The sequence below is a fragment of the Polypterus senegalus genome, chromosome 4, assembly GCF_016835505.1.
Source record: "Polypterus senegalus isolate Bchr_013 chromosome 4, ASM1683550v1, whole genome shotgun sequence".
Taxonomy (NCBI): Eukaryota; Metazoa; Chordata; class Cladistia; order Polypteriformes; family Polypteridae; genus Polypterus; species Polypterus senegalus.
In genome coordinates, this window is record NC_053157.1 from 37,384,691 (window position 1) to 37,409,454 (window position 24,764).

Below are 24,764 nucleotides of genomic sequence, written 5' to 3' on the forward strand. Positions count from 1 at the left end.
AGTGGTTACCACAAGAGGGCGCATACACTCCAGCGCGGTGTGTGTGCTGTGAATGACTCGGTGCTACAGTGACACCGAACGGCAAAGTGCTGCACAGTTAGCTTTGTCCTGAATGCTCATATGCTGTGATCTGTGCAAAACTTTTACTGTATTGTTTTTAGAGAACTCTTTCTTGGTGCATTTTATGTGTGTGACTTTGTTTTTATTGTTTGCAGGGTTTTACTGAGCTCATTCCAATCGACTTGATAAAAATCTTTGATGAAAATGAGCTTGAGGTAAATCATCTATGCTCTTCTGAGCTATTTTTTTTTTAAACCTACATTGCATTCATAGATATTCTTTGTTAGAGTTATGCCTTTGAAAGTCTGCTTAAAACATAAGGACCCTAAAAATGCTTGTAAACTACCTCACTGGCTAGTTAGCATTTGTGTTATCAGGTCCACTGAAAGTTGGAGACCTGGCTGTAATCTTCTGTCAGTGAGAATGTATTATAAAGGTGCCCTGCACCTTACAGGCTGCCAAGTTTATTCTAACATCAGCCCCTTGTTTCTGCCCATACAGATTTCAGAAGGGGCACTCAGGGATTGAGGTTGTATGTCCGTGTTAACTATAGGGCAAGGCTGGCAGTCCTCTTATAACTAGAGGTGACACCTAAGACTTTCCCAGAATGTTGTACTACAAAACCCACAAGGTGCAACAGATTAAGCAACTGAATGTTTTCAGTTTTTAAAAGTTAAATTCACTGCACCAGTAAATGAAAAAGATGATCAGGGTATATAATTAAAGAAGAGAGAGGAGGCAGTAATGGTTGCTTGCTTTGGTTCTTTCTTTCTAAGATGTGTTAAGTATAATAAGCCACCTAAATGCCTGCTATGTCTGAATTAGCTTCCTTTTACCCTTATAATTTAGCTGTTGGCTTCACTCGTCTCCTGGTTACTTTTTCTGAATTTTTCTTTACATGCTGTTCAAATGCAGCCATAGAAGTGCTGGTCTGGCACAGATCCAGAGACACAAGAGTCCTGCGATTACATTTAGTTGCCTTGTTGGAGGCAAAGCTTATCAGTGCATTGAAAGGAATGAATTACACATGCTGTGCATTCAGAAAGTATTCAGACCCTTCACTTTTACACATTTTGTTATGTTGCAGCCTTGTGCTAAAATCATTTAAATTAATTTTTTTCATCACCAAGCAACACTCAATACACAGAATAAAAAAACAAAAACAGGATTTTAGGTATCTTGGCAAATTTATTAAAATAGAAAACTGACGCAAGAATTCATAACCTGTGCTGTGACTTGGGTGCATGCCATTAGATTAGATTAGATGTTTGTACATCTTGTTTGGAGTTCACCTATGGTCAATCCAGTTGATTGGTCATGATTACAACAGGCACATACCTGTCTCTAAAAGGTTCCACAGTTGACAATGTGTTTAAGAACAAAAACTGAGACATGAAGTCCAAGGAATTGCCTGCAGAAATTAGAGACAGGAGTGTGTCAAGGCACAGGTTTGGTAAAAGCTACAAACATTTTCTACTGCATTGAAGCTTCCCAGTAACACAGTGGTCTTCATAATTCGTCAGTGGAAGACATTTGGAACAACCACTGCTCTTTGTAAAATTAGTCACTAGTCACCCAGACAGAATGAGCAATTGTGGGAGAAGGGCCTTGATAAGAGAGCTGACTAAGAACCCGATGGTCATTCTGGCTGAGCTCCAGAGAATCTGTGTGGTGATGGGAGCAACTTCCAGCACACCCACCACTGCAAAACTCCACTAACCTGGGCTTTATGGCAGAGTGCCCTGACGACACGTGAAAGTCCACTTTGGAGTTTATAAAAAGGTGCCTAAAGAACTCTCAGACTTTGAGAAACAAGATTCTCTGATCTGATGAAACCAAAATTGAACAGTTTGTCTTCATTTAAGTTTCACGTCTGGAGGAAACAAAGCACCACTAATCACCTGTGCAATACCGTTTCAGTGGTGAAGCAAGGTGGTGGGCAGCATCATGCTGAGGGGCTACAAGACCAGTCAGGGGAAGGTGAATGGAGCAAAGTACATGGATATAATTTATGAAAATCTGCTCTAGAGCAAGATTATTATGTGCATGTGTTTTTATAATAGTCTTTGCTTTTATATTACTTATTAATTTAATTTTAATTAGAAAAATGACACCTCTTATTGGCTAACTAAAAAGATTACAATATGCACCCTTTCAAGGAAACTCCGGCCCTCGAAAGCTTCCATATTGTAATCTTTCAAGTTAGCCAATAAAAAGTGTCATTTTGCTTGGCCTCTCACTACATTCATAATGGCTAACACGGTACAACACCCTAGTAATTTAGTTTTAGTTAACATTCCTGCTATGTTTTAGTTTTAATTCAGTTTTTATTTCACAAAGACTTTTTTTATATTAGTTTCTGTTTTAGTTTTAATAATTATGGTATGGTTATAGCGATGTTATTGAGGTAAAGTTTTTATTACAATTAGAAAGATGTAGATTTAATAGGTTTGGAAAAAATATTTGTTTAATCTCAGTAGACACCTATAGGTGTTTCCTGTTAAAACCAAATAAAAATAAAACCAGATGCAGAATATGAAAAATTTTATAAGATGATTATATTTTGTGATCATTTGTGCAGAACAAACTACACTTTTGCATGTGCATTAGCAGTTCAAATTTAAAATAGCAATAAACAAACAACAAGCACGTCTTTCTCCTTTGCACTGAAGTCCTAACACTGATACAAAAAACAGAGCCTGATTGGTAGTGTGTTTCAGATACACATCTTTCTGTTCATTTTCAAGAAAACTCCGTGTTCCAGAGAAGTTTGTCATTCAGTTTCACAGTGTCAGCCAACAGCTGTCCTCAAGCTGAGGCAGGAGAGCACACAACATCCATCGCCACAGAGGTAAGCCCAGGATACACAGCTCCTCTGGCTTGCCAAACCTGAACAGGTATTGCAGTTGAAACACCCTACCTATCGTTCTAAAGCTATTTGAGGAGCACGTTCAGATGGCCAAGGCTGGCTTTCTGTGTATAAGCTAATTATTTTATTAGATAAGGTCTTGTATTTCTGAAGAAATGTGGTGTTTGCTGAAGCTGCTGCAAGCTGTGTAGCCTCATCTTGCTGTGCTGCTGTGGTGTGATTGTGTTCCACTGCCTCAGTCAATACAAATAACTCTGCTGTATGTACTGCTCTTTGAAGACGAGGAGTGGCCAGTGCATACAGCTAAGATAAGAGTTAATGGACCAGTAAATTCCTATTTACAGTAGTTTTATAGAAAAATTAAAACTAGCAAAATTGTTCCAGAGTTACACAAAGAGTTGTGGGACTCTGGAACAAACTACTATATCATGACATTGAAGAAGAAGCCTTCACAACCTTTAAGAAAAATCTGGATGAGCTACTGGGACAGCTTAGTACCGGGTACCAGTATATCACCTCTCATTTGTCATATTTCTTATGTAAAATACCTAGCCTCCACTGATCCCTTTTTTGGTTTTGAATTAAAAAATACTGGTTTATGTTATGCGCACATTTCTCCCATTTCTGTTTCATTTCGGGATTTAAACCATTGGCAAGAGGGATTGATATTCCAATATGTCTGAGGCTAACAAGTAATTCACGTAAAACACATTTTTCATCCCCGGGTTCGCTTCCTGGGTCCTCCCTGTGTGGAGTTTGCATGTTCTCCCCGTGTCTGCGTGGGCTTCCTCCGGATTCTCCGGTTTCCTCCCATCGTCCAAAGACATGCCGGTTAGGTGCATTGGCGATCCTAAATTGTCCCTAATGTGTGTGTGTGTGTGTGTGTGTGTGTGTGTGTGTGTGTGTCCTGCGGTGGGCTGACGCCCTGCCCGGGATTTATTCCTGCATTGCGCCCTGTGCTGGCTGGGATTGGCTCCAGCACACCCCCGTGACCCTGTGTTAGGATATAGCGGGTTGGAAAATGACTGACTGACAATAAAGTCCCTTAAATAATTTCATTAATACATACATTTCAACCTTATGCATTAAACATTTTTAATGGACTTCAAAATATTATATTAGCATGACAATTTATCCACCTTAGTAAAAGGATAAGTGTCTGTGTGCCTGTCTATCTGCCCATCGGATTGCTGTATGTCTGTTATTCCACAAGATGGAGTATCACAGACATCTTTTGGTTTAAAATGCAATGCATTTGTCCTTCCAATAGGTGGCACTTCACAAACATTAACACTGCTTTTATGAATCCCATACCAAATGGTGTATAACAGAGACACATACATTTCATGGTGCACTGCAAATGTTAACACTGAGATCTATATTGATTACTTTGATTTCAGTCTGTCTTAGACGTGTAGCACAGCAAGTAGTGAATAAAAATAAAACCTTACATTATTCTTATCCCGTTTGCAAAATTACCATTCTATTCTTATTCTATTTAATCAAACACTTTTGTGAATTTGGCAGGAGCTTATTAGTGGTCATACATAGAGGTTAATCCGTTTCTCATAAAAATGCACAAATTTCTCATGGCATAAAGTAAGGATGAATAAAAAAAAATGGTGGTAACATATATCTTATATATTTAATTGTCTGCTATAGTAGTCTCCTCGCCTCTGCAGCATACCTACAGGTTTTACTGTGTTTGCTCCGTTGTCTGTCACAAATATCATACCCTTCTGCTCTGGTATGCCACATTCATCCTGAGTACGGCCAAAGCCTCTCCCTTGTGCAGATAACATATGCAACATACACTTAATAAAGCATTGTGCCTTTGGCTTTTGGTAAAAGCATGCAGACATTCCCAAAAATGAAGCTGCCGTCACTCCCTTTTTACTCCATCTACCTGCACGGAGGGTTAGTTTCTGTTTGGCTGTTTATTTGATATGCTGTGTTTCTGTATCAGTTTTATATGCGATGGGTTCATTTATTCGTGCAGCACGTGGCATGTTACATTTAGGGTCAAGAAAAGAAACACATTTTCTGAACTGTGGCATGTCACATAACTTTGTAGACATGCCCGTTTCAATAAACCTGTTTACTTGGGCTTCTTCACGTTTTTGGTTTTCTTTTGAGCCTGATCCCTAAGCTGCTGCCCTGTGTAAACATGATGTTAATATTTGTTTTCTTGTATGATGTGGACTTGGACTTGTATGTGCGCTTTGATTGTTTGTAATTTTCAGCCTCACTTATTATTTGCCCAGAAGTATGTTATAAGCTATTTTGTGATGGCTGTTTAGGTAAACTTCGAGGTTTGTCAGGTTTTTACCCTTACTCGGTACAGCTCACAACATACCCTGCTCTAACATCATGCACTATTGTCGCCTTCAATTTTTAAAAAAACTCCTATAAAACACTTTTTTTACAGCCATGCAATCTATAAAAAGAATTTCACCACCTACAGGGCAGGCCCAGACTCAAAAATGGATCCTATCATGTCCCTATAGTTACAGTCATGAAAACTGTAAATATTTTTATGATTTATTTATTTTTTTTACTTTAGATAGCCTTTTCAGCCACTCTGATTGGTTCATATTGATTTAGTTTCTGATCTTGAGTTTTTCTTTTTGTTTTAGTTTGCGATAATAACCTTGTTTCTAGAGTTCTCTGGACCTCGGACTAGCCCAAGGGTTCATATTCCAACAGGTCTTTGACCCTAGGCACAAAGCAAAGACAACACAAGAGTGGTTTGGGGACAACTTTGTGAATGTTCTTGGATGGCTCAGAGCCCAATATATCATCTCAGGAGGGACCTCAAAATAGCTGTCCACTGTTGGTCTCCATCCAACCTGCAGAGAAGAATAGTAGAAAATCCCCCAAATCCAGATGAGTGAAGCTTGTCACATCATACCTAAGAAGACTCCTGGCTGTAAACTCAACTGAGTACAGAGTAAACTTGTTCAATGTGATAGTTCAGTTTTTTATTTGTAACAAATTTGCAAAAATCTCTAAAGTCTTGTTTTCAATTTGCCATTCTGGGGTTATTGAGTGCTTGTTGCTTGATGAGGGAAAAACTGTCTTAGCATGAAGCTGCAACATAACAAAAAGTGATGAAAGTGAAGGGTGTGAATACTTTCTGAGGTAAGTCGTGTTCTGTTGTGCTGTGTTTCCAGTGAACCGCAGGGCATATGAACTACGGCTGACATGATAAGTGAAAGCAGCACATGCTGTATGTTGTCAATTGTATATAACAGACATATTGTTCCTGTACCCTTCTGGTGCTTATACAGGATTCTGGGATGGGATGCCTGCCTTTGAAGTGTTTGTTTTATTGGTTGGCATGGACATACAGTAACTAGGATGCTATAGGGAAGTTGGCCTTTGTCCTTTCTTTTCAGTTACACCAAATAAAACTCATGATTTAGAGTAAACATCAAACTTCCTAAACACTTCTATTTTAATTTTAGCAAGTGAATCTTTCACATCATCAAATGATCTCAGATATCTGGTCATAAGAGTAGAATGCCAGCCTTTCTTTATGACATTAAACCTTTGTACTTTAATCTTTGCCAGTGTGTAATCATCAGTTGATTTTGAAATTGTTGTTTGTTTTGCTAATGTGGTTTTTAAAATAAATTCATTTGTAACCTTTACTTTTTGCCTAATATTAAGAAAGTTAACTTTGTTATTTAAAACTGAAAGAATCTTCATGGGCATGTCGAAGTAAGCAAAAATATAACTTACTGTAATAAAATTGAGGAGACTTGACGACTTTTATTTTTCTTCCTTCATTTTCTGTACCACACAGTTGCTCATGTGTGGCCTTGGGGATGTGGATGTGAATGACTGGAGGCAGCACACCGTCTACAAGAATGGCTACTGTCCAAATCATCCTGTCATTCAGTGGTTCTGGAAGGTAAGTAGAATGCAGTTTAGAAGAGGGAATCATCTTAGAATGAAGTCAAAGAAATATGCAACAAGTTTAGAGTTAAAATGCAAATTACAAATGTTATGAAGTACATAGTGTATACACATAAAAAATTTATGTAGTGAAACACACAAGTTTAAATTGTCATGTTATTTTTTAACCCACTTAATCCAGACTAGGGTCGCGTTGGAGCTGGAGCCAATTCCAGTTAGCATTGCGTGAAAGACGGAAACAAACCTGGACAGGGCGCCAGTACGTTGCAGGGCAAACACACATACAAACACTCACAATTGAGGGTCCCCAGTTCAATTAACCTACATGTCTATGGATACTGGGAGAAAACTGGCACACCTAGTAGTAACGCACTTAGACATGGGAAGAATAAGCAAAAACTACTCGGGGAAGGATCTGTGATGTGAACCCTGGTCTCCTTACTGCGAAGCAGTAACACACTACCACTGTGCCAGCATGCTGCCCCCAGTTTCAAACTGACTAATTTAAATTGACCCCAGCAATATGTGTCTATTAATATTACTGTTAAGATGTGGCCAGTTTGTCCACCTCCGTACACCAACCACACATCACTTCTAAGCTGCCAGTTGCACAGGTCTGTGCAGAACCATTTTAGTGGCCTTGTCAAATAAACACAAATACTGCAATTGCGGCCTAATAAATAGTAACCTGCAATGAAATGACAAAAGCACTGCATGGCATATGTTGTCTTAACTGCTGGATGGTGGCCCTGCTACTTCTGCACTTGTTGAATTGGATTCAGCTCCTAGTCAGGTCACTGTCAGTGTTGACTTTTTCTTCCAGACATGTTGGTTTACTGTGACATCCCAGCGTCTTGCACCTGAATTGCAGTACCATGGTTCTGTCTGTGAGTGGCTGGCACGATTGGTTTGTGCCTTAACATCAGTGATATTGGGAGTGGCTCCAGCTCCCCATGCTTCTATAATGGAAATGGAAGTGGGATCAGATTCCTATTGAATGTTTCCCTTTGTATTTTGTTTGTTTCTTTATAAAGCCTTACAAATCATTTTTAGTATTACAATTTTGCTCAGTATCCACTGTTATTGTTTGTTTATTTTTTTGACATTGTCAGTTCTATGTAAAACAGATGAATGAAAATCAGGAAGTGTATTTCTGTGGCCACTCGGTTGCTCCCTGCTCTCTTCAAAGTAAACCAAACAAGATCAAAGTCTGCTTACTTAAAATGCTGGATATATTTAAACAGATTAAGCAATCCCAAGTTGCGGACTTTTCAATATTTTAATGTGTTTTGGCATATATTTAAATGTGTTTACCATGGACTATTATGCTGACACTTTAGAGTTTTTTTTTGTTGTTGTTTTTGATTTATTTGGCTTGTGTGTAACAAAATATATAGCACAAGAAAGGCTTGTGTGTTGAGACTTGGCCTATGCGTGCCCAGGGGTCTCGATTCAGATCAGTGAGAGTTTCTTAGTGCAGGCAAGTCCATGCTTGTGCTTCTGCCAGCGTCATACAGAAGGCGTCTTTAGGGCCACACTTGACATGCTGTGTCATATTCAGCTCATTCTGCATTTGCCTACAGTTAGATGTCTTTTGCATGTTATCATTCATTGAAATGATCTTTTGCTCTTGTTGCAGGCTGTGCTGCTCATGGATGCAGAGAAACGTATCCGTTTACTTCAGTTTGTTACTGGAACATCTCGCGTGCCCATGAATGGGTTTGCTGAGTTATACGGTAATCAAAAAGAAAATAATCTTTTACTCATAATTGTATGTGTGTGTTTGTAGTACATAGTCCGAAAAAGAACCTCAAACTTGTACATGGACACATTACCTGTATTACGTCTTGAAGCAGATTGTCCAAATCCTTTGTTTTATCTAGAGTTATACCTGATGATAAGCTCAGTTTTATAATAATAATAATCTCTCCTAAATTTATTTTTATCAATATCCCAGGTTCCAATGGTCCTCAGCTTTTCACAATCGAGCAGTGGGGCACTCCTGACAAACTTCCAAGGGCGCATACTTGGTAAATGTTTTTCTCCGTTCTTGCATATTTACAGTTTAAACTCTCAAGTGTAATGATTGGACATTTTATGAAATAATATGTGTTAGATTTAATTAGTTGTTTATTATTTAAAGTAGAAGTCATTTGAATTAGGGAGGTACAACAGCCTCAGAGTCCTGGCTGAATCCTGGCATGGTCTGGGTGGACTTTGCAAGCCCTCCTGAGGTCTTCATGGTTATTTCTCCTGCACCTCCAAGTTTTGCTTTCTGCGTATTTGATATCATTGACAATTCTGGCATAACCCAATTTGAGAGTGAATGAAGACACGTGTGTGAGTGAGTGGACCTTGGGATTGGCAACCGCTGCATTCTGCTTTGTGCCCAGTGGAAATGGTTTAAGCAGGTTTGAGAATGCTGTCTTCTCAACAAATATTGTTGTGTTACGCTTCTTTAAGAGTGTTGATTATTTCACAAGGAAGACACTGCTGAAGGGTGAGAATGAAAGGATTTTCATAAAAATTCTAACCGGAAAGTAGTAATAGATAGATAGATAGATAGATACTTTATTATAATACTGACATCAAAGGGATATATTACTGGACTAGGGAAAGCAAACATTTAGAAGATGTTATTGTTTTTCTCCTTTTCATAGACTCAATTGTATCATTCTTTTTTGGGTTGACTTTAACAGTAATTGTGAGTTAGATATTACAGGTCTGTAGGGAGGACAAAAGACTATAAATGCTATTAATGAGATAAAAGGAGCGTAGAAAAGGTTCACAAGAACTGCCAGTCTGTCTGTGCGCTCGCTTCCTTGCTGGTGTTCAGGGTTTGGATAATGAGAGCGGTGCACCAGATATCAAGAACAAATTAAACATTAGAAAAAGCAAAAAAGCGTCATTTACAAAATGCTAAAAGAATGAGTGAGCTTTGCCAGGCAGATCAGTTTGGTTAACTGCAGCATAAGCACAAGAAGCAGCGAGCCGAAGTCAGTTCCATCAATCACAATGTGCCAGTGAGACATTTGAAGGAGCTGCTGTAGTGTGGGCACAACCAGCCCAAGAAATGTACTTTTTATTTTGGTTCCTAATGAGTATTATTCTACTGTACATTGTGTCATAATTCTTTTGGCTCCAAGAGTGTGAACCCAGTGCTCATTGATCAATTACAGAACACGGATTATGTAGCATGCTTAGATTGTTGTCAGAGTTGAATCTTGCAGAGTAAACTGCAAATCATCTGCAGGGGTGTAGGATGCCCAAGCCCTGCATACTAATGGTCAGTAGCTTTGAAAGTGCCTACGAATGACAGCATGTACCATACTGGTGCTTTGGGCATTCCAAGGAGTCATTCCACTGGAGATTTTTTATGTTTATTGAATAGAGAGACATACATTGAATAGTAGTGATTGTGAGGCTTGCAGTTGGTGCTTAGAGACAATTTAGTACAGTAACAATTTTAATAAATGAGTAGACAACCTCTGAAAAAAAAATTGAAGAAGTAATAATTCAATATAGTAGGTACACAATCTTTTATAGATTTAACAGTACTGTGCACGGCTCTGGTCGCTGTGTTATAGAAATACTAAGCAGCATTTGAAGCTGTGCAGAGGAGAACAGCCAAGTGCATTTCAGGACTTAAGGACAAGTCCAATCTGCAACAAACTACCAGGTCACGTAGTCGAAGCAGAAACCCTGACAGCCTTTAAGAAGTATCTGAATGAGATATTGGGACAGCTTAGCTAAAAACATGTGCTGAATAGGCTGATTGGTCTCCTCTTGCATGCCAAATGTCTTATGTTTTTATAATAAAGTAGTTTTAAAATTACAGAAATGTGATATTCATTTCTTGTCCAGGCTTTAAGTGGTCAAGTGGCTACCTAGTGTAGTAACAAGTAAGATTTTAGGGACTTTCAAAACTCGACTGGATGTTATTTTGGAAGAACTAATGGCGCTTTTCCACTGCATAGTACGGCACAGCATGGTTCAGTACAGCTCACTTTGGTTCGACTCAGTTCGGCTTGGTTTGCGTTTCTACTGCAGTTTAGTACCGCTTTAGAGTGGGCGGGATTATTCACGTCTCGTTATAGTTGCGCCACCTCTACTGCCGTGACATTATCGTAAACGCGCCACAAACAAACACACAACAATGGAGCATATCGACAGAATGGTGTTCTTCATTCTCCTGAAGAATTTGTTGATATTGGGTTGAATTCTTCTGACCCTCGACTTTAACAAGGGCCCCAGTCCCTGAACTAGCCAAGCAGCCCCACAGCATGATGGACCCTCCACCAAATTTGACAGTAGGTGTTTTTCTTGGAATGCGGTGTTCTTCTTCCGCCATACAAAGCTCTTTTTGTTATGACCAAATAACTAAATTTCTGTCTCATCAGTCCAAAGTACTTTGTTCCAAAATGAATCTGGTTGTTTAAATGAGCATTTTCATACAACAAGTAACTCTGTTTGTGGCGTGAGTGCAGAAAGCACTTCTTTCTCATCACCCTGCCATACAGATGTTCTTTGTGCAAATTGAGCTGAATTGTGGAACGATGTACAGACACACTATCGTCAGCAAGATGTTCTTGCAGGTCTTTGGAGGTGATCTGTGGGTTGTCTGTAACCATTCTCACAATCCTGCGCATATGCATTTTAAGTTACTAAGCAAAACAAAAATCTTTCTTGAAAAAGATATTATTAACCTAAGCTCTTAAATTAGGTAAAGATGTAAGTAAAGATAAAAATGATGAAAACCTGATGATAAAAAGGGGTCATCGTTGGCCTTTGCCTAGCCTTCAGCCATCCCTGATATCAGACAAAGTGAGCTCATTTGTCTGATATCTAAAAATTCTCTTATAAAAATGGAGCTTTACATTCTTAGATATGTGTGTTGATTGACAACATGAATAAACCTGAAGGACAAGAAAAGGTCCAGAGGTCAGTGGTGACAGAAGACTGAGATGAAAGCTTTGTTTTGTTTTGTTTTGACACCTTTAACTCCACGCCAATAAATATATTTACTTTCTTTCAGCTTTAACCGCTTGGATCTGCCAACCTACGAGTCTTTTGAAGACTTGCGTGAAAAGCTTTTAATGGCTGTGGAAAATGCTCAAGGATTTGAAGGAGTCGACTAAAGAAAATGGAAGCCATGCCCAGCTCTGTGACATTTTCTTTAGTATGTATTAGGAGTGACTCTACGGTGGCGCTGTCTTCTATGACTGTAACTATTCTGAATTCCTGGTCGTCACATGTAACCTCTACATTACGCTGATGTTAATAATACGGACTTCTGCGTGCAAAGAGAAACGGTGGCCCACTTTCTGTCCTTGGGTCAAGGCACAATGTGATAATAGTACACTGAAAACGTTGGGCTCACTTTTTTTACTGCTATTGTATTACGCCTTGTGTTTACTTTAGGAATGATGCAGAATTTGTAAGATTTGTCTGCCATTTAAATGGCCACAGCATTAACCAAGAACCTTTTCCCAGCTAAACTTCTTCACGCCTGTTTAACAAGAATGTATCCACTGGATTGTTTTCTAGGTCTGTTAACATGAAATCAGTTATAAAATTGGGTTAAAGGTTTTTGTTTTGGGGAGGGGGAGGTTGAGGGTGGCCTTCTTTTTTAAAATGATAACTGAGTTTTACTAATTCATGTAGCATAATTTTAAATGATGGAGGTGAGAGTATTAATGTGAATGAAAACTTAAAAGTAAATCGTATTAGAAATGAACTACAGTAGGGTCACACTATCATCACCACCTGATCAATGCAATGTCACTTCTTTAAAAAAAGAGACAGAAACACTGTTTTCTAAAGATATAAGACTATTAAAACACAAATTATGTGCGTGGTTTATGTATAATATACTGCAGACGTAGTTACACTTGACCCTCCTGATACTGCTTGTTCCCGACACACTACTTACTCATCAACGTGTATTCTTTATCTTTTCTTGAAAGGTCCCTAATGGTCAATGATGGGAGGATCAAACTATGAGCAGGACGAGACTGGACGTTTAGTTTGCACACTCGCCCTAGTAGGGGCTCACGTTACCTTGTTCACCCCTCAGTCTTTCGGTTTCCCACTTTATGCTCCAATTCCACTGAAGGGCACTTTATGCATCACGTGTTGTATTTTACGTTAATCTGAATGTGTTTCTATTCCTTGAGCGCACCTGTTTGTGTGGTGCCCTTTTTTTTTTTTGTCTGTAAATTTGATTATTTCTGATCATTTTTAAAATGCTGCTGGTTCCCATCTCTTATTTTGTGTATACAGAATGTTCACTTTCTTGTTTTTGGTTACACTTATGTTTTAGCTCAAACTCCTGTCATATAATTCTTGTACAGTATATATACATATATGTGTATATTTGTGTTTATAGGTGTAGTCTGCGGAGTGCACAAGTCCGGTCGCATGCAGTCAGTGTCTCCCTAGGATCTCTTAGGATGTGGGACTGTCCTCTCACATACGACAAGTCAGCGTCTCCTTCCTCAAACTTGATTAAACTACTCCACCCGTATTATTGTTGCACCTATCGTTCGTCTCTCACGACCCTCTGACATTACATTGTATCCCACTGCCACACCACATTTAGAAACTTTCAAACTTTAGAAAGCATCGGCATGAACCCCAGCAAAAAACAAACGGTAGTTAGGGTTGCAGGCTGTTGCATTTGTCTTTGTAGATAAAAATGGCAACAAGCCTAAGGAAGGATTTTCTGATTCCAGTTCCTTGTTTTCCATTCTCTAGAAATCCAGAGAAAGTTTGCAAATTTATGAAATCACAAATGTCAGCCCACAGTAGAAAGTGTTGTGACGTAAGTGGTGGCTTCAGGATTTGTTTTCTGAAGACCACAGAACTATCAGCACCCCAGCTTGGCAAGTTTGCATTTAACAGGGGAAGAAAATAAGCAACTTTGAAACGTCCCTCTGTGTATATACACTAAAATAACATATTTTTTAATTCCTATCATATCCAATTTTATGTAAATAGGTTTGCTTATATCAGATTGAAACATTTGGGCAAAATACAAAAATAATTGAATAATCGAGAATAGAACGAGGCGAGGGAAACGTCCCCCTTGGACAAATGAAAGTAGACAACTGGAAGTGTAACAGATGCAGGCGTTTGGGAAGAGGGCAGCAGGGGCACGTGGTCACCCTGCGCGGCCGCCAGCCGTACAAAATGTTAGTAGCCTGCGCAGCAAGCAGCTCCTCGTACATGGAAGGTTTGACTCTTGGATTTCCATGTGACAAAAACTGATGTAGAAGTATTTTACTACTGCTGTTATTTTTCCTTTGAGGCTAGTTTAAATTCTTTGCAAGTTAATGTTGGTTTTCAAACACAACTGAAACCATCATGATGGCTGCTTAAAAACAAATTCTGAAGTATTGTGAATTTTTACTGCTTTAAACTACTGAATAAATAATCTCTTAACACTTCGGATATTTTTTCTTTGTGGTAATGTCACCACCTAAGGCCTTTTTCAGTTTTGTACGTCTCAAATTGAACTGATCACGTGTTTTTTTTTTATTTTTAGTTGTTCAACACTTCTTTAAGCAAAGATTTGACCATAAGCAATGCTTATTTTATAGAAAGATGGATTTTGATAACAGACAATTAGTTTTTCACTGTTTTCAATATGGGATGAATCAGAAATCAAGAGATTGCTGGAAATGTCGTGCCGAGTCCTGGTGTTTTAGTGCAGCTCCATGTTTCTCTGTGAAGAGATACCAAACAGAAGTGAACTCCCACACTGTCTTAGTTGAGGTTGACTATGTATGGAGTGCTCTTGAAAATTAAGAGAGGAACTGATGTAACAAAACAAGTTCTTTAAATCCTTATTTTGGTTTCTGTGTACATGGAGTTGCATTGTGTTAGCATTGCTTTTGTGACGTAACACACATTCCAGACAAATGCATAAAGAGCCCGAGGCGAGACCTCTGAAAGCACCGGAGGTTTTATGATCGCTCAGGTAAAGTCATTTGCAGGCATGGACATGTAGCACGTTCGTGAGCATTCTCTCATTCATGTGGCTAAACATTGAGATGAAAGCAGAACTCTGTAACTCCGTCTTTCTCAATTTATGGGCTGAGTGGATGTGCTCATTCGTCTTTATTCCCGTTCTGTTTTGTTTTTTTTTTGAGTTTATCTACTTCTGAAACTCTGCAGGATCCAGTGGTCATCTGCAACCTGGGAAAATGTTGTCTTAGGCCACGGAATATTGACACGCATCTTACTTCTGCCTTTCTATCATGTGCTTTACAAACGGTAAATGAGATTGTATAATCTTGTATGACATCGCAGCCTTTCTTATCTCAGCAGTTCAAATGATCTTGTCTGTAAATGGGATACACAGTCTTAATAAATAAATAAATCAAAAATGATGCTGACCCCTGCTGTCTGCTTACTCAGTCAAGTCTTTAAGTGTTCATTGCTGTTTGTGTGTTTGTCTTTACGTGTTGGACGTATTCGCTGTGAGCTCACTAAACACAAGCTTGAACTCCTCGATGCAAATTTCCTTCATCATTGTAAGTATACCAAACATCCAATTTTATTTATTCATTTACTCTTTTGGTGGTTTTGTTTAGTCTGTGATTTCTTTCAACACACTGCAGTCTAATCTGCTCTGTAGGCTCGTGTAAAGTGATTTACAATTGCCTTCCAGTCCTTATGGTCATAGTGCCAGCATTTATACACAGTTCACTTATTTGCATGTTTTTGGATTTTCTTTCCATTTTTCTTATGGTTTGATATTAAAATTATAATATTTTCATGATGTTTGTACAGCTCTTTTGTGTTTTGTTTTCTACTTCCGTTCAACCCCTTCTTTTTGTGTTCTCTTTAGCACACTTTTTTCCTGATCATGGGACTTTAATATTTTTAATATTTAAAAAGCTGAATTTACAAGCTTCTTATATATGTGGGTTTTCATGCAACATCTTAGTCTGAGGAAGGTTCTAATTTTTTAGGTTTATTGTTAAGTGTGCAATTCACCATTTCAGAATTTCAGCAGGTGATCAGTGAGTCTCTGGAAAGCATTGCGTGGTTGTTAGGGACCTCATCCACGGGGCTCCATTAATCACATCTAAAAAGAGGTTAGGAGCATACGCCGCATGACGAACCACTTCAGAATCCCAAATTAGGACCTGAGTGCGGCTGTGCAATGGGTGACGCCTCGGCGTCACACTAGTTTGAAAGGAATGGAACAGTGTGAGGTTTTTTTTAAGGTGGCTGGAGTGGCAGTCCTGACACCAACTCCTGAGTTTTCCCTGAAAGCTGGAGGACCTGCTTTCAGGGCTGGATGAAGGTTAACATCATATCCAGGACGGAGCAATTACAGGTTAAGGGTCTTGCTCAAGAGCCCATCGGAATGGAATCACTTCTGGCATTTACGGGATTCAAACTAGCAACCTTTTGATTGCTGATGCAGATGACCAGCCTTATAGGAACTACTCCGCCTACATCACGAACACTAGATTATAAATAATCCAGTGTGTGAGATTACAGATTTGAACTGTCAACAAGTGTTGGTCAGTGCTTTAAGTTCTGATTTTCTGGTAATTAGAACATTAGAAAAATCCAGATGAGAACAGACCATTCAGCCCAACAAAGCTCGCCAATCCTACCCACTTAATTCTTCCAAAATAACACAAAGTCTGGTATTGAAAGTCCCTGAAGTCCTACTGTCTACCGCACTCCTTGGCAGCTTATTCCAAGTGTCTAAGGTTCACTGTGTAAAGATAAACTTCCTAATATTTGTGCAAAATTTACCTTTAACAAGATTCCAACTGTGTCCCAGTGTTCTTGTCAAACTCATTTTAAAACCATCCACAAGACTAATCCATCCATCTATTATCCAACCTGCTATTTCCTAACTACAGGGTCATGGAGGTCTGCTGGAGCCAATCCCAGCCAATACAGGGCGCAAGGCAGGAAACAAACCCCGGGCAGGGTGCCAGCCCACTGCAGACAAGACTAATTCCCTTCATAATTTTAAACACTTTAGTCGTGTCTCCTTTTAATTTTTCTTCATAATTCTTCCCCTCTAGCCCTGGAATCAGCCTACTCGCTCTTGTCTGGACTTTTTCATGCACTGCTTTGTCCTTTTTGTAGCCTGGAGACTAAAACTACATGCAGTAGTCCAGTTGAGGCCTCACCAGTGTGGTACAAAGCTTGAGTGTAACCTCCTTGGACTTGTACTCTACACATCAGGGCGCTATATAACCTGACATTCTGTTAGCCTTCTTAATGCCTTCTGAACTCTGTCTGGCAGGTGGTAGTGCTGAGTCCACTTCGACTCCCAAGGCCTTGTCATACGATGTACATTCAATTTTCTAACGTCCCATTTGTGTACTCAAACCTAACGTTTTTACTTCCTACATGTGATTCTTTACATTTCCTGATATTGAATTTCATCTGCCACAAATCTGGCCAAGTCCCACTGTAATGTTTTAACGGATTCGAGATTATCCACCTAGCTAGATTTTCACATCTCAATTCAATTCCCAGTCTTGTCTTTTTGGCTGTATTGAATTATTGCGCTGTCGGTGACTACCCTTGTTTCACTACAACAGTCGTTAAGACCCTCTGCTTTAAAACCTTTTTGTTTTAGTTTCGGTATTGAAAACCACACACATCTCTTGGTCTGTTGCTAATAATATTTAGCAGTTGCTTCTCTCATCTTGACAGCAGGCTATTCAAAGAAAGGCAACTGGGAATTAAAAGACAGACAGAGAGCATCAGGGCTGCGATCCATCAAAGCCACTTTGAACGCTCACATCTGGCATAACAGTGTGGCATTGCCATCATGGGCTATACCTATTGGTAATAATATGTCTTTTCTGAATGTATGATGATTATACACAGCAGTATCGCCAACAGGACTGCAAAGCTTTTTATAGCCCTGAAGAAGGCCTCTTCATGTGTAAAACGTGGCTTCTTTGTCAGCTGTGTTTTCTACTTGGTGTCTTCGCAGCACACTGTGGCTGACAGGCAGTGGCGCAGATCCCACTTACAGGCCTGGCCTGGTTAATTAATATTTACTGCACTGAGATTGCATGGGTTCAGTTTGTTATAAGAGATATTTAATGTCTTGTGTTTATTATTATGCACTGGTCTGTAACATAGACTGTATGTTACTTTGAACTGCTTGTGTCAGCTGTATGTGCTAAAGGGGGTCACCGTAGCTAAATTCGGACCTACCGTCCTAATTAATCAGTCATACATTTTTCAGGATTAGCAATAAACCCAGAAGTGCTCACCATGAAGCAGTAGCTGACTCGACTGGCAAGTCTTCAAATTTATCACATGGATTACCAAATTAAACCAAAGTGACAGGGACTTGGAGGTAGCAGCTATAACCGTTGTGCCATCCAGATACTTGAAACGAAGCCCAGATATTTGATTGTTTTTAGAGCAAACAAAATCATTCAAGATCAACACTGTGGCACACTGGTTATACTGGCCATGTCATATCTCAAAAACACAGTGCCAAAGTGCTTATTCTGAGGGTTCCCATATTGAAATTATGTTCGTTTCCCACATCCACTTGAATGTTCCAGATAGAACCTTTATTTATTTAGATCCATAACAGGTTCCATAAATGTCCAGGAACAGATCATAACAGATTTGTAAAATATCAACGGGCTGCAAACAGTAACACGGGCTAAGTTCGGCTTTTCTTGATCCATCACCATCCTATAGGCATCCAACTCTATATTAAAGATTTCCATCTTTTCCACATGTTAGGAAACATTTCAAACTCGAAAGAACAAACTTCATGTGCAAAGAGTCCTTCTGAGAATGAAATGGCTGCTTGTCAAGCAATGAAGCTACAAGAAAACTTAACCCAGTAAAATGCCATTAATGAACCATAATTTTTAAGACTGTAGGTTTCGGTTTCCAGTGAGGCCACTGCCTGTTTGCAGTTTGTTCATCCTGTGTTTGTGTGGACTTTCCATTTTTGATTCAGTCCCACGTCACAGACTCTTACATGCCAGGTTAACTGACGCACATAATTGGCTACAATGGGCTGGCACTCCTACCCAGTACCATCTGAATAGGCCTCCAGGCTTCTTGTGACTGCACAGTAGATGGACGGAGTAGAGCCTTCAGCCAAAATTTGAAATGACCTACCAATGTAAGGGGTGTCCCATCGGCTGCAGGTTTTGAAGATTTATTACATTACCTCAGCCTGTTCCTCCTGAAGCAGGGGTGTCAAACTCAAATCCATTCCAGTAACTTCCTTGCTTAGCAACCAATTCCTGCTGCTAATGAGACTCCTTTCTTATGCTGACATTTTAATTAACTTGCTTTTTAAGACCCTCAGACCTTAGTTGTTTTGTTTCTTTGCCTTAACCTGCAGCTATACAATAATGAGATGTAAAATGAGCCAAGAGATGATTACCTCAAACTTGGGCCCTGCGGGGCCGCCATTTCTTAACTAGAATTCAGTTCTTGCTGTTAATTCCATGGCTTGTTGGTGCATTCATCCTTGAACACCAGACATTTCCAAAACTCTTGATTTTCTTTTTTCTGTCTCATCTAAATGTTTTGTAGACCAGGACAGATCAATGATACTCAACTTCATTCTTGTCTTCTCAAATAGTTTATTGAAAAAAATAATACATCATGGAGACATGGGTGCAAATGGGATTCAGGTAGCTGGTCATCTGTTGGCCTGCTTAGCATCTCAGTATAGGTTGGCTGCTGGGAACAATTTAGGGCTCTGAATCTTAAGAATTATGTCAAATAAAATGAAGGCAAAGGAAGGATGAGCTCTGCTGCTTTGGAAAATTGTCAGCAAGAAAAATGAAGCAGGAGGTGAAGTCTTTACCTCCAGGAATTAGCAAGAATCAAATAGTTGACGTGTCTCAGCCAGAGTGTGAATCAAACTAAATCTTAAATCCTAACCAAACTACCTAATTAGTCCACTGATTTTCGTGAACTGTTATATTTGTATTTTTATCTGTTTTGCACCCTCTAGGGGTTTTCACATATTTTATTGATTTTTAAAGGGAATTCTTTGAAATGGCAATAATTATTTTCAGTCACTTCCACAGGCCATTTTGGACTGTTTTATTGTTGCTGAGAAACGAGTCAGGAGAGCGCAGCACGCGATGCCATCACAGCGTCAGAGTGGGCTTCTCTCCTTCCCCTGATATGCAGATAAAAACTTGTGTGTGATTGTTAATTTAAATGCTTCTGTTATACAGATATCTTTTATATATATATATATATTTATATATATATATATATATATATATATATATATATACACATAGGATTATACAGTAGATTAGTAAACAGCCTTGCTAATAAGTTAGTAGTAATAAACTAATATAAACATACACAGTCAGGTCCATAAGTATTTGGACAGTGACACTATTTTCATAATCTGGGCTCTGTATGCTACCACAATAGATTTGAAATAAAGCAATTGTTATGTGATTGAAGTGTAGACTTTCAGCTTTAATTTAAGGGGTTTACCAAAAATATCATATGAGCCATTTAGTAATGACAGCCATTTTTCTGCATAGCCAAACCCCCCCAGACCCCCAAAGTATTTGGTCATTTGACTGACAGGCTGTTCCATAGCCAGGTGTGAGAAGTTCCCTTATCATTTCATTAACCATTAAGCAGGTAAAAGGTCTGGAGTTAATTCCAGTATGGAATTTCCATTTGGATGCTGTCAGTGTGACCTCTCAATATGACTGTCCATGCAAGTAAAAACAGGCCATCATTAGGCTGTGAAAACCAAACAAACCCTTTAGCGAGATCGCAGAAACACGAGGAGTGATCAAATCCACCATCTGATACATTCTTAAAAAGAAGGAACACACTGGTGGACTCAGCAACACAGGAGGGTGTGGAAAACCACAGAAGATAACTTTGTAGGATGAATGCAGAATTCTGTCCGTGGTGAAGAAGAACTCCTTCACAACATTTATCCAAACCAAGAACACTCTCCGGGAGGTAGACCTATCCTTGCCAAAGTCTACAATCAAGAGAAGACTTCATGATAGTCAATACAGAGGGTTTATCACAAGGTGTAAACCACTGGTAAACTTCAAGCTAGGAAGGACAGATTAGACTTTGTCAGAAAACTTTTTTTAAAAGCCTGTCCAGTTCCGGAACAATTTTCTTTGAACAAAGGAAACTAAGATCAATATGTAGCAGAACAAATGAAAGAGAAGAGAAGAAATGGCTCAAAATCTGATGAATACCACATTATTTGTGAAACATGGTGGAGGCAGTTTTATGGCCTAATCATGCATGGCTGCAAATGGAAGTGTGTTACTGGTGTTTACTGATGATATGACTGCTAGCAGAAGTAGCAGGATGATTCCTGAAGTGTACAGGGCTACAGTATCTGCTCAGATTAAGATAAATTCTGCAGAACTAAAAGGACAATGCTTCACAGAACAGATGGAGAACGAAACAAAACATACTGTGAAAGCAGACCAAGTGTTTTTTTAAAAAAAAAACTAGTGGAAAGTTCAATGGCCAACTCAATCCATTGAACTCACCCCAGTTGGACTGGCTTTTCACTTGCTGAAGGCAAAACTGATGACACAAAGTCCAACAAGCAGCACCTGAAGACCACTGCAGTAAAGGCCTGGCAAAGCATCACTAAAGTGGAAACCCAGCACTTGGAGAAGGCTATGGGTCAAGACTTGAGGTAGTCATTGACTTAACTAAATGTTGAAAATGATCTTTATATTTATAAATACATTAGTTTGTCCAAATACGTCTGAGCCCCAGAAAAATAGGGGCCACATATAAAAATGGCTGCCATTACTATACGGCTCATATTATATTTTTTGTTAATCCTCTTGATTAAAAGATGAAAGTCTACACTTCGATCACATTTTGATTGCTTTGTTTCATATCCATTGTAATGGTGTATAGAGCCAAAATGATGAAAATTGTGTCACTGTCCAAATACTGCCAACGGTATTTTTGGTTACTCAGTTTTGACCTTTGGTTTTGTTTTTCTGTCTTTGTCTCGTCTTCTTGTCCCTGCTTCTCATTTTGTGCTTAGCAAGACTGGAAAAAATTAAAAAGCTTTCACAAAGAGCTTTAGAACAGTGATGAACAGTATTGGAAGTTGTGTGGCACTGGCTTATAGATTAATGAATTGATGATGTCATGTGACACGACTTCTGGGGCTTGAAGACAGAAACACAAAACTACAACGATGAAGTATAATGATTAGTCTAAGCACAAGATGAAAGTAAATACAGTAGTGCTGTATAAAAAGGTTAAAGGTTATTTCTACTCTGAAAAGGACAGAAAGTCAAAGATACAACGTTTCAGCTGTGTACCCTTCATCAGGTGTACAACTGAAAGGGAAAAAAGCGGGTAACATACAGGATGGAAGGAGATGACAAAGTCAGGGTAGGAGAGAGGAGAAAAGGTGAGAACAGGTGTGAGAAAGCTGCCATTAGAGAAGATGAAGGAAGAGTGTGATTCCAGGCTGAGAATGAGCTTAACTTCTTCTGTTCTTTGTAAAGTGTCTTTCAAGCCCTGTGAAAGAACACAAATAGAAAGATTGGCGTGGCCATGATGAAGGGATGTGAAGTGTTCTGCTATAGGCTTTGTAAGGTCTTTGATTATAACAGCTCAAATGTACTACCTGTTTCACCTACAGTATGTAGATGACTGGACATGGCATACAAGAAATGCAGTAGATAAAATTTTTAGACTGCAAATGACATTGCAACTCCTGTTAGAGCTTACAGTGCCTTCTGAGAGATATTGAGTGTTAGGGTGGATAAGGAGGATAAGCGGGATGTGGCTTTCATTATTGGGGTTCCTCTTAAGAGTGGATATTATGAAAGCTACCCCTGGCTTGATTGCGGGCCCTGTCCACAATATGAGAGAGGTTTCCTCTATCAATGAAGAAACTCCTCATTCTGAATGCATCATCACAAAAGTTAACCTCACTGTTCGTCAAGGACTTAGAGAGTTCTTAGTTTGTAAGGAACTAAAAGAGATGCAGGAAGGTAACCATGCGAGTCAGTTGGCTTGCCATAGATGGAGGGTTTAAGTCCTGGAAAGCTGATAGATAGATACTTTATTAAGGGGAAATTCACATAGTGATACAAATAGTGAAGTCTAAAAATGGTAGAAACTTAGACGCCAGTAAAATTGTTAATGAATTCCTGTAGCCAGAAGATGGCACCAACACAAACTTTGATATATCTTTTGTACAGGTCCAGTACAAGGCCTTGTTGGAAAGAAAAGAAATGCTCTTCCACCCAGCTGACACAGATGTTGGCATAGCTAGGTCCCACTCTAGTACCCATTGCACTGTCTATTCAACAATACAGTTTTGCACTTTTAACTGGTCACTGTGACCTGAACTTCATCATTTCTTTAATCGCCAGACTGACAAAATTAATTCATTTCTGATAAAGCCAGACATTGTATGATCTTTGCTCTTTAGTGAAGTGTTGTGGTCATCAAGCAGATTCTGCTTGCGTGAAGATGCAGTGCTAGAAGGCAGTATGGTTGGGAGGAGAGTACAACAATTATGGACTTCATCCTATGTGCAACACATGAAGCCAGCCCCACCAAAGTACAGGAGGGCAACTATTTGTGACCAGGACCTTCCCAGCCAACAGCCCATTGTGTTAGGCTTACGAGTTTTGCCCATATGCTATTTTCTTTAGTTTATTAGTTGAAATGCTTGGAGTTTGTGCCCCTAAGTGCATTTCTTTGATTAGAACTCAGTCTAAGATGACCAATGGACCGCCTTTTGAACTGCCTACCAGTTGTCATATCACCTCAGGTTTGCTGGGGGCTTTCTGAGGCCAAGACATAGTCTTGTGTTAATACAGACTTGCTGCACCCCTGACCCTGTGACTGAAGAATGGCATCCCTGAATTCCTTGCTCCACGCCGCTCTTTGAAGGGCGGCTGACAGCTCATCATAAAGCCGGGCTGCAAACATTTCATTTCAACACTCCTTTGCTCTTTTTCCCTTCCTTTCTCAGTATTTGATCAGGTTGCATCAGTTCAAACAGGCTGACTTTCAAGATAAGATATTGTCATTTGCACAGAGGACAGAAGTCTGATGACCTGCTGGTCAGAGTATTTGGCAGTTAGCTATTCAGAAGACCACAGTGACCTTTGGTTTGCTGTTGGAGGCAAATGAACGAAATGTCTTAATGCGCCATTGATGTCGCTAACTTAGCCTTACTTTTTCTGAACATGTGCTTCCTGCAGGGTAATGGGGGGCCAGAGTCTATCCTGCAGTAGAGGAGGAGAGGGTGTCCCACACACCCATAGTGTAACAGATAAGTGTCACAAATCAGCCTAATATGTGCATCTTTAGGATGTCAGAAAAAGTCACAGAGTGACATACAGTGGGTGCCGGAGAAAATGAACACTTCACTCTTTGAGCTGGAAGGCTGGACTGATAACAACACGATGGCCCACAAGTAATTCACAGTAACACAAACGAGTGCTTCCACAGGACCATCATTTTGTTTTCATGTCTGAAGTCAAAATGCTTTAAAGCATTTAAATAAAGCCAAGAGCTCTCAAGAAAAAGAAGAAATAAATCCTCCAAGTGGCCATTTTGGTGGATCACCATCCAGTGTGTGCAATGTGGTGTCAGCAACAGGAGCCAAAATCCAGTGTGCGTGGATAAGCAAGCAGAGAGATTTAAGTGAGCCCGGAATAGTGGTAGCGAGAGCCAAACGCACGACACAAAACGTTTGACAGACGAGGACACCAGTCAGTGGACAGTTAAGTTGGCCCAGCATCTTGTCCATATATGTATTAGAACTTGGATTTAGGTACTCAGCTATATTATTTGCCATGAGCCTTTTTGTAAATCTTTGAGCATCTGGCCTGGCCTGGCCTATTAATGGCTTAGCCACCTGAAAAACATGCAG

At 39.5% G+C, this 24,764-nt stretch overlaps 1 protein-coding gene across 7 annotated transcripts in view; it reads left to right on the forward strand.

Moving 5' to 3' along the window:
* The window catches only part of nedd4l (NEDD4 like E3 ubiquitin protein ligase), a 115,395-nt gene extending 102,341 nt beyond the window's left edge, over positions 1–13,054 (forward strand). For all 7 annotated transcript variants that reach the window (XM_039750469.1, XM_039750470.1, XM_039750471.1 and 4 more), the window contains 5 exons: positions 216–275; positions 6,738–6,845; positions 8,490–8,586; positions 8,808–8,880; positions 11,886–13,054. In XM_039750469.1, coding sequence (XP_039606403.1) covers positions 216–275; positions 6,738–6,845; positions 8,490–8,586; positions 8,808–8,880; positions 11,886–11,988 — 441 coding nt within the window. In that variant the 3' untranslated portion in view covers positions 11,989–13,054. The remainder of the gene's footprint in view (positions 1–215; positions 276–6,737; positions 6,846–8,489; positions 8,587–8,807; positions 8,881–11,885) is intronic.
* The last annotated feature ends 11,710 nt before the right edge of the window (positions 13,055–24,764 follow it).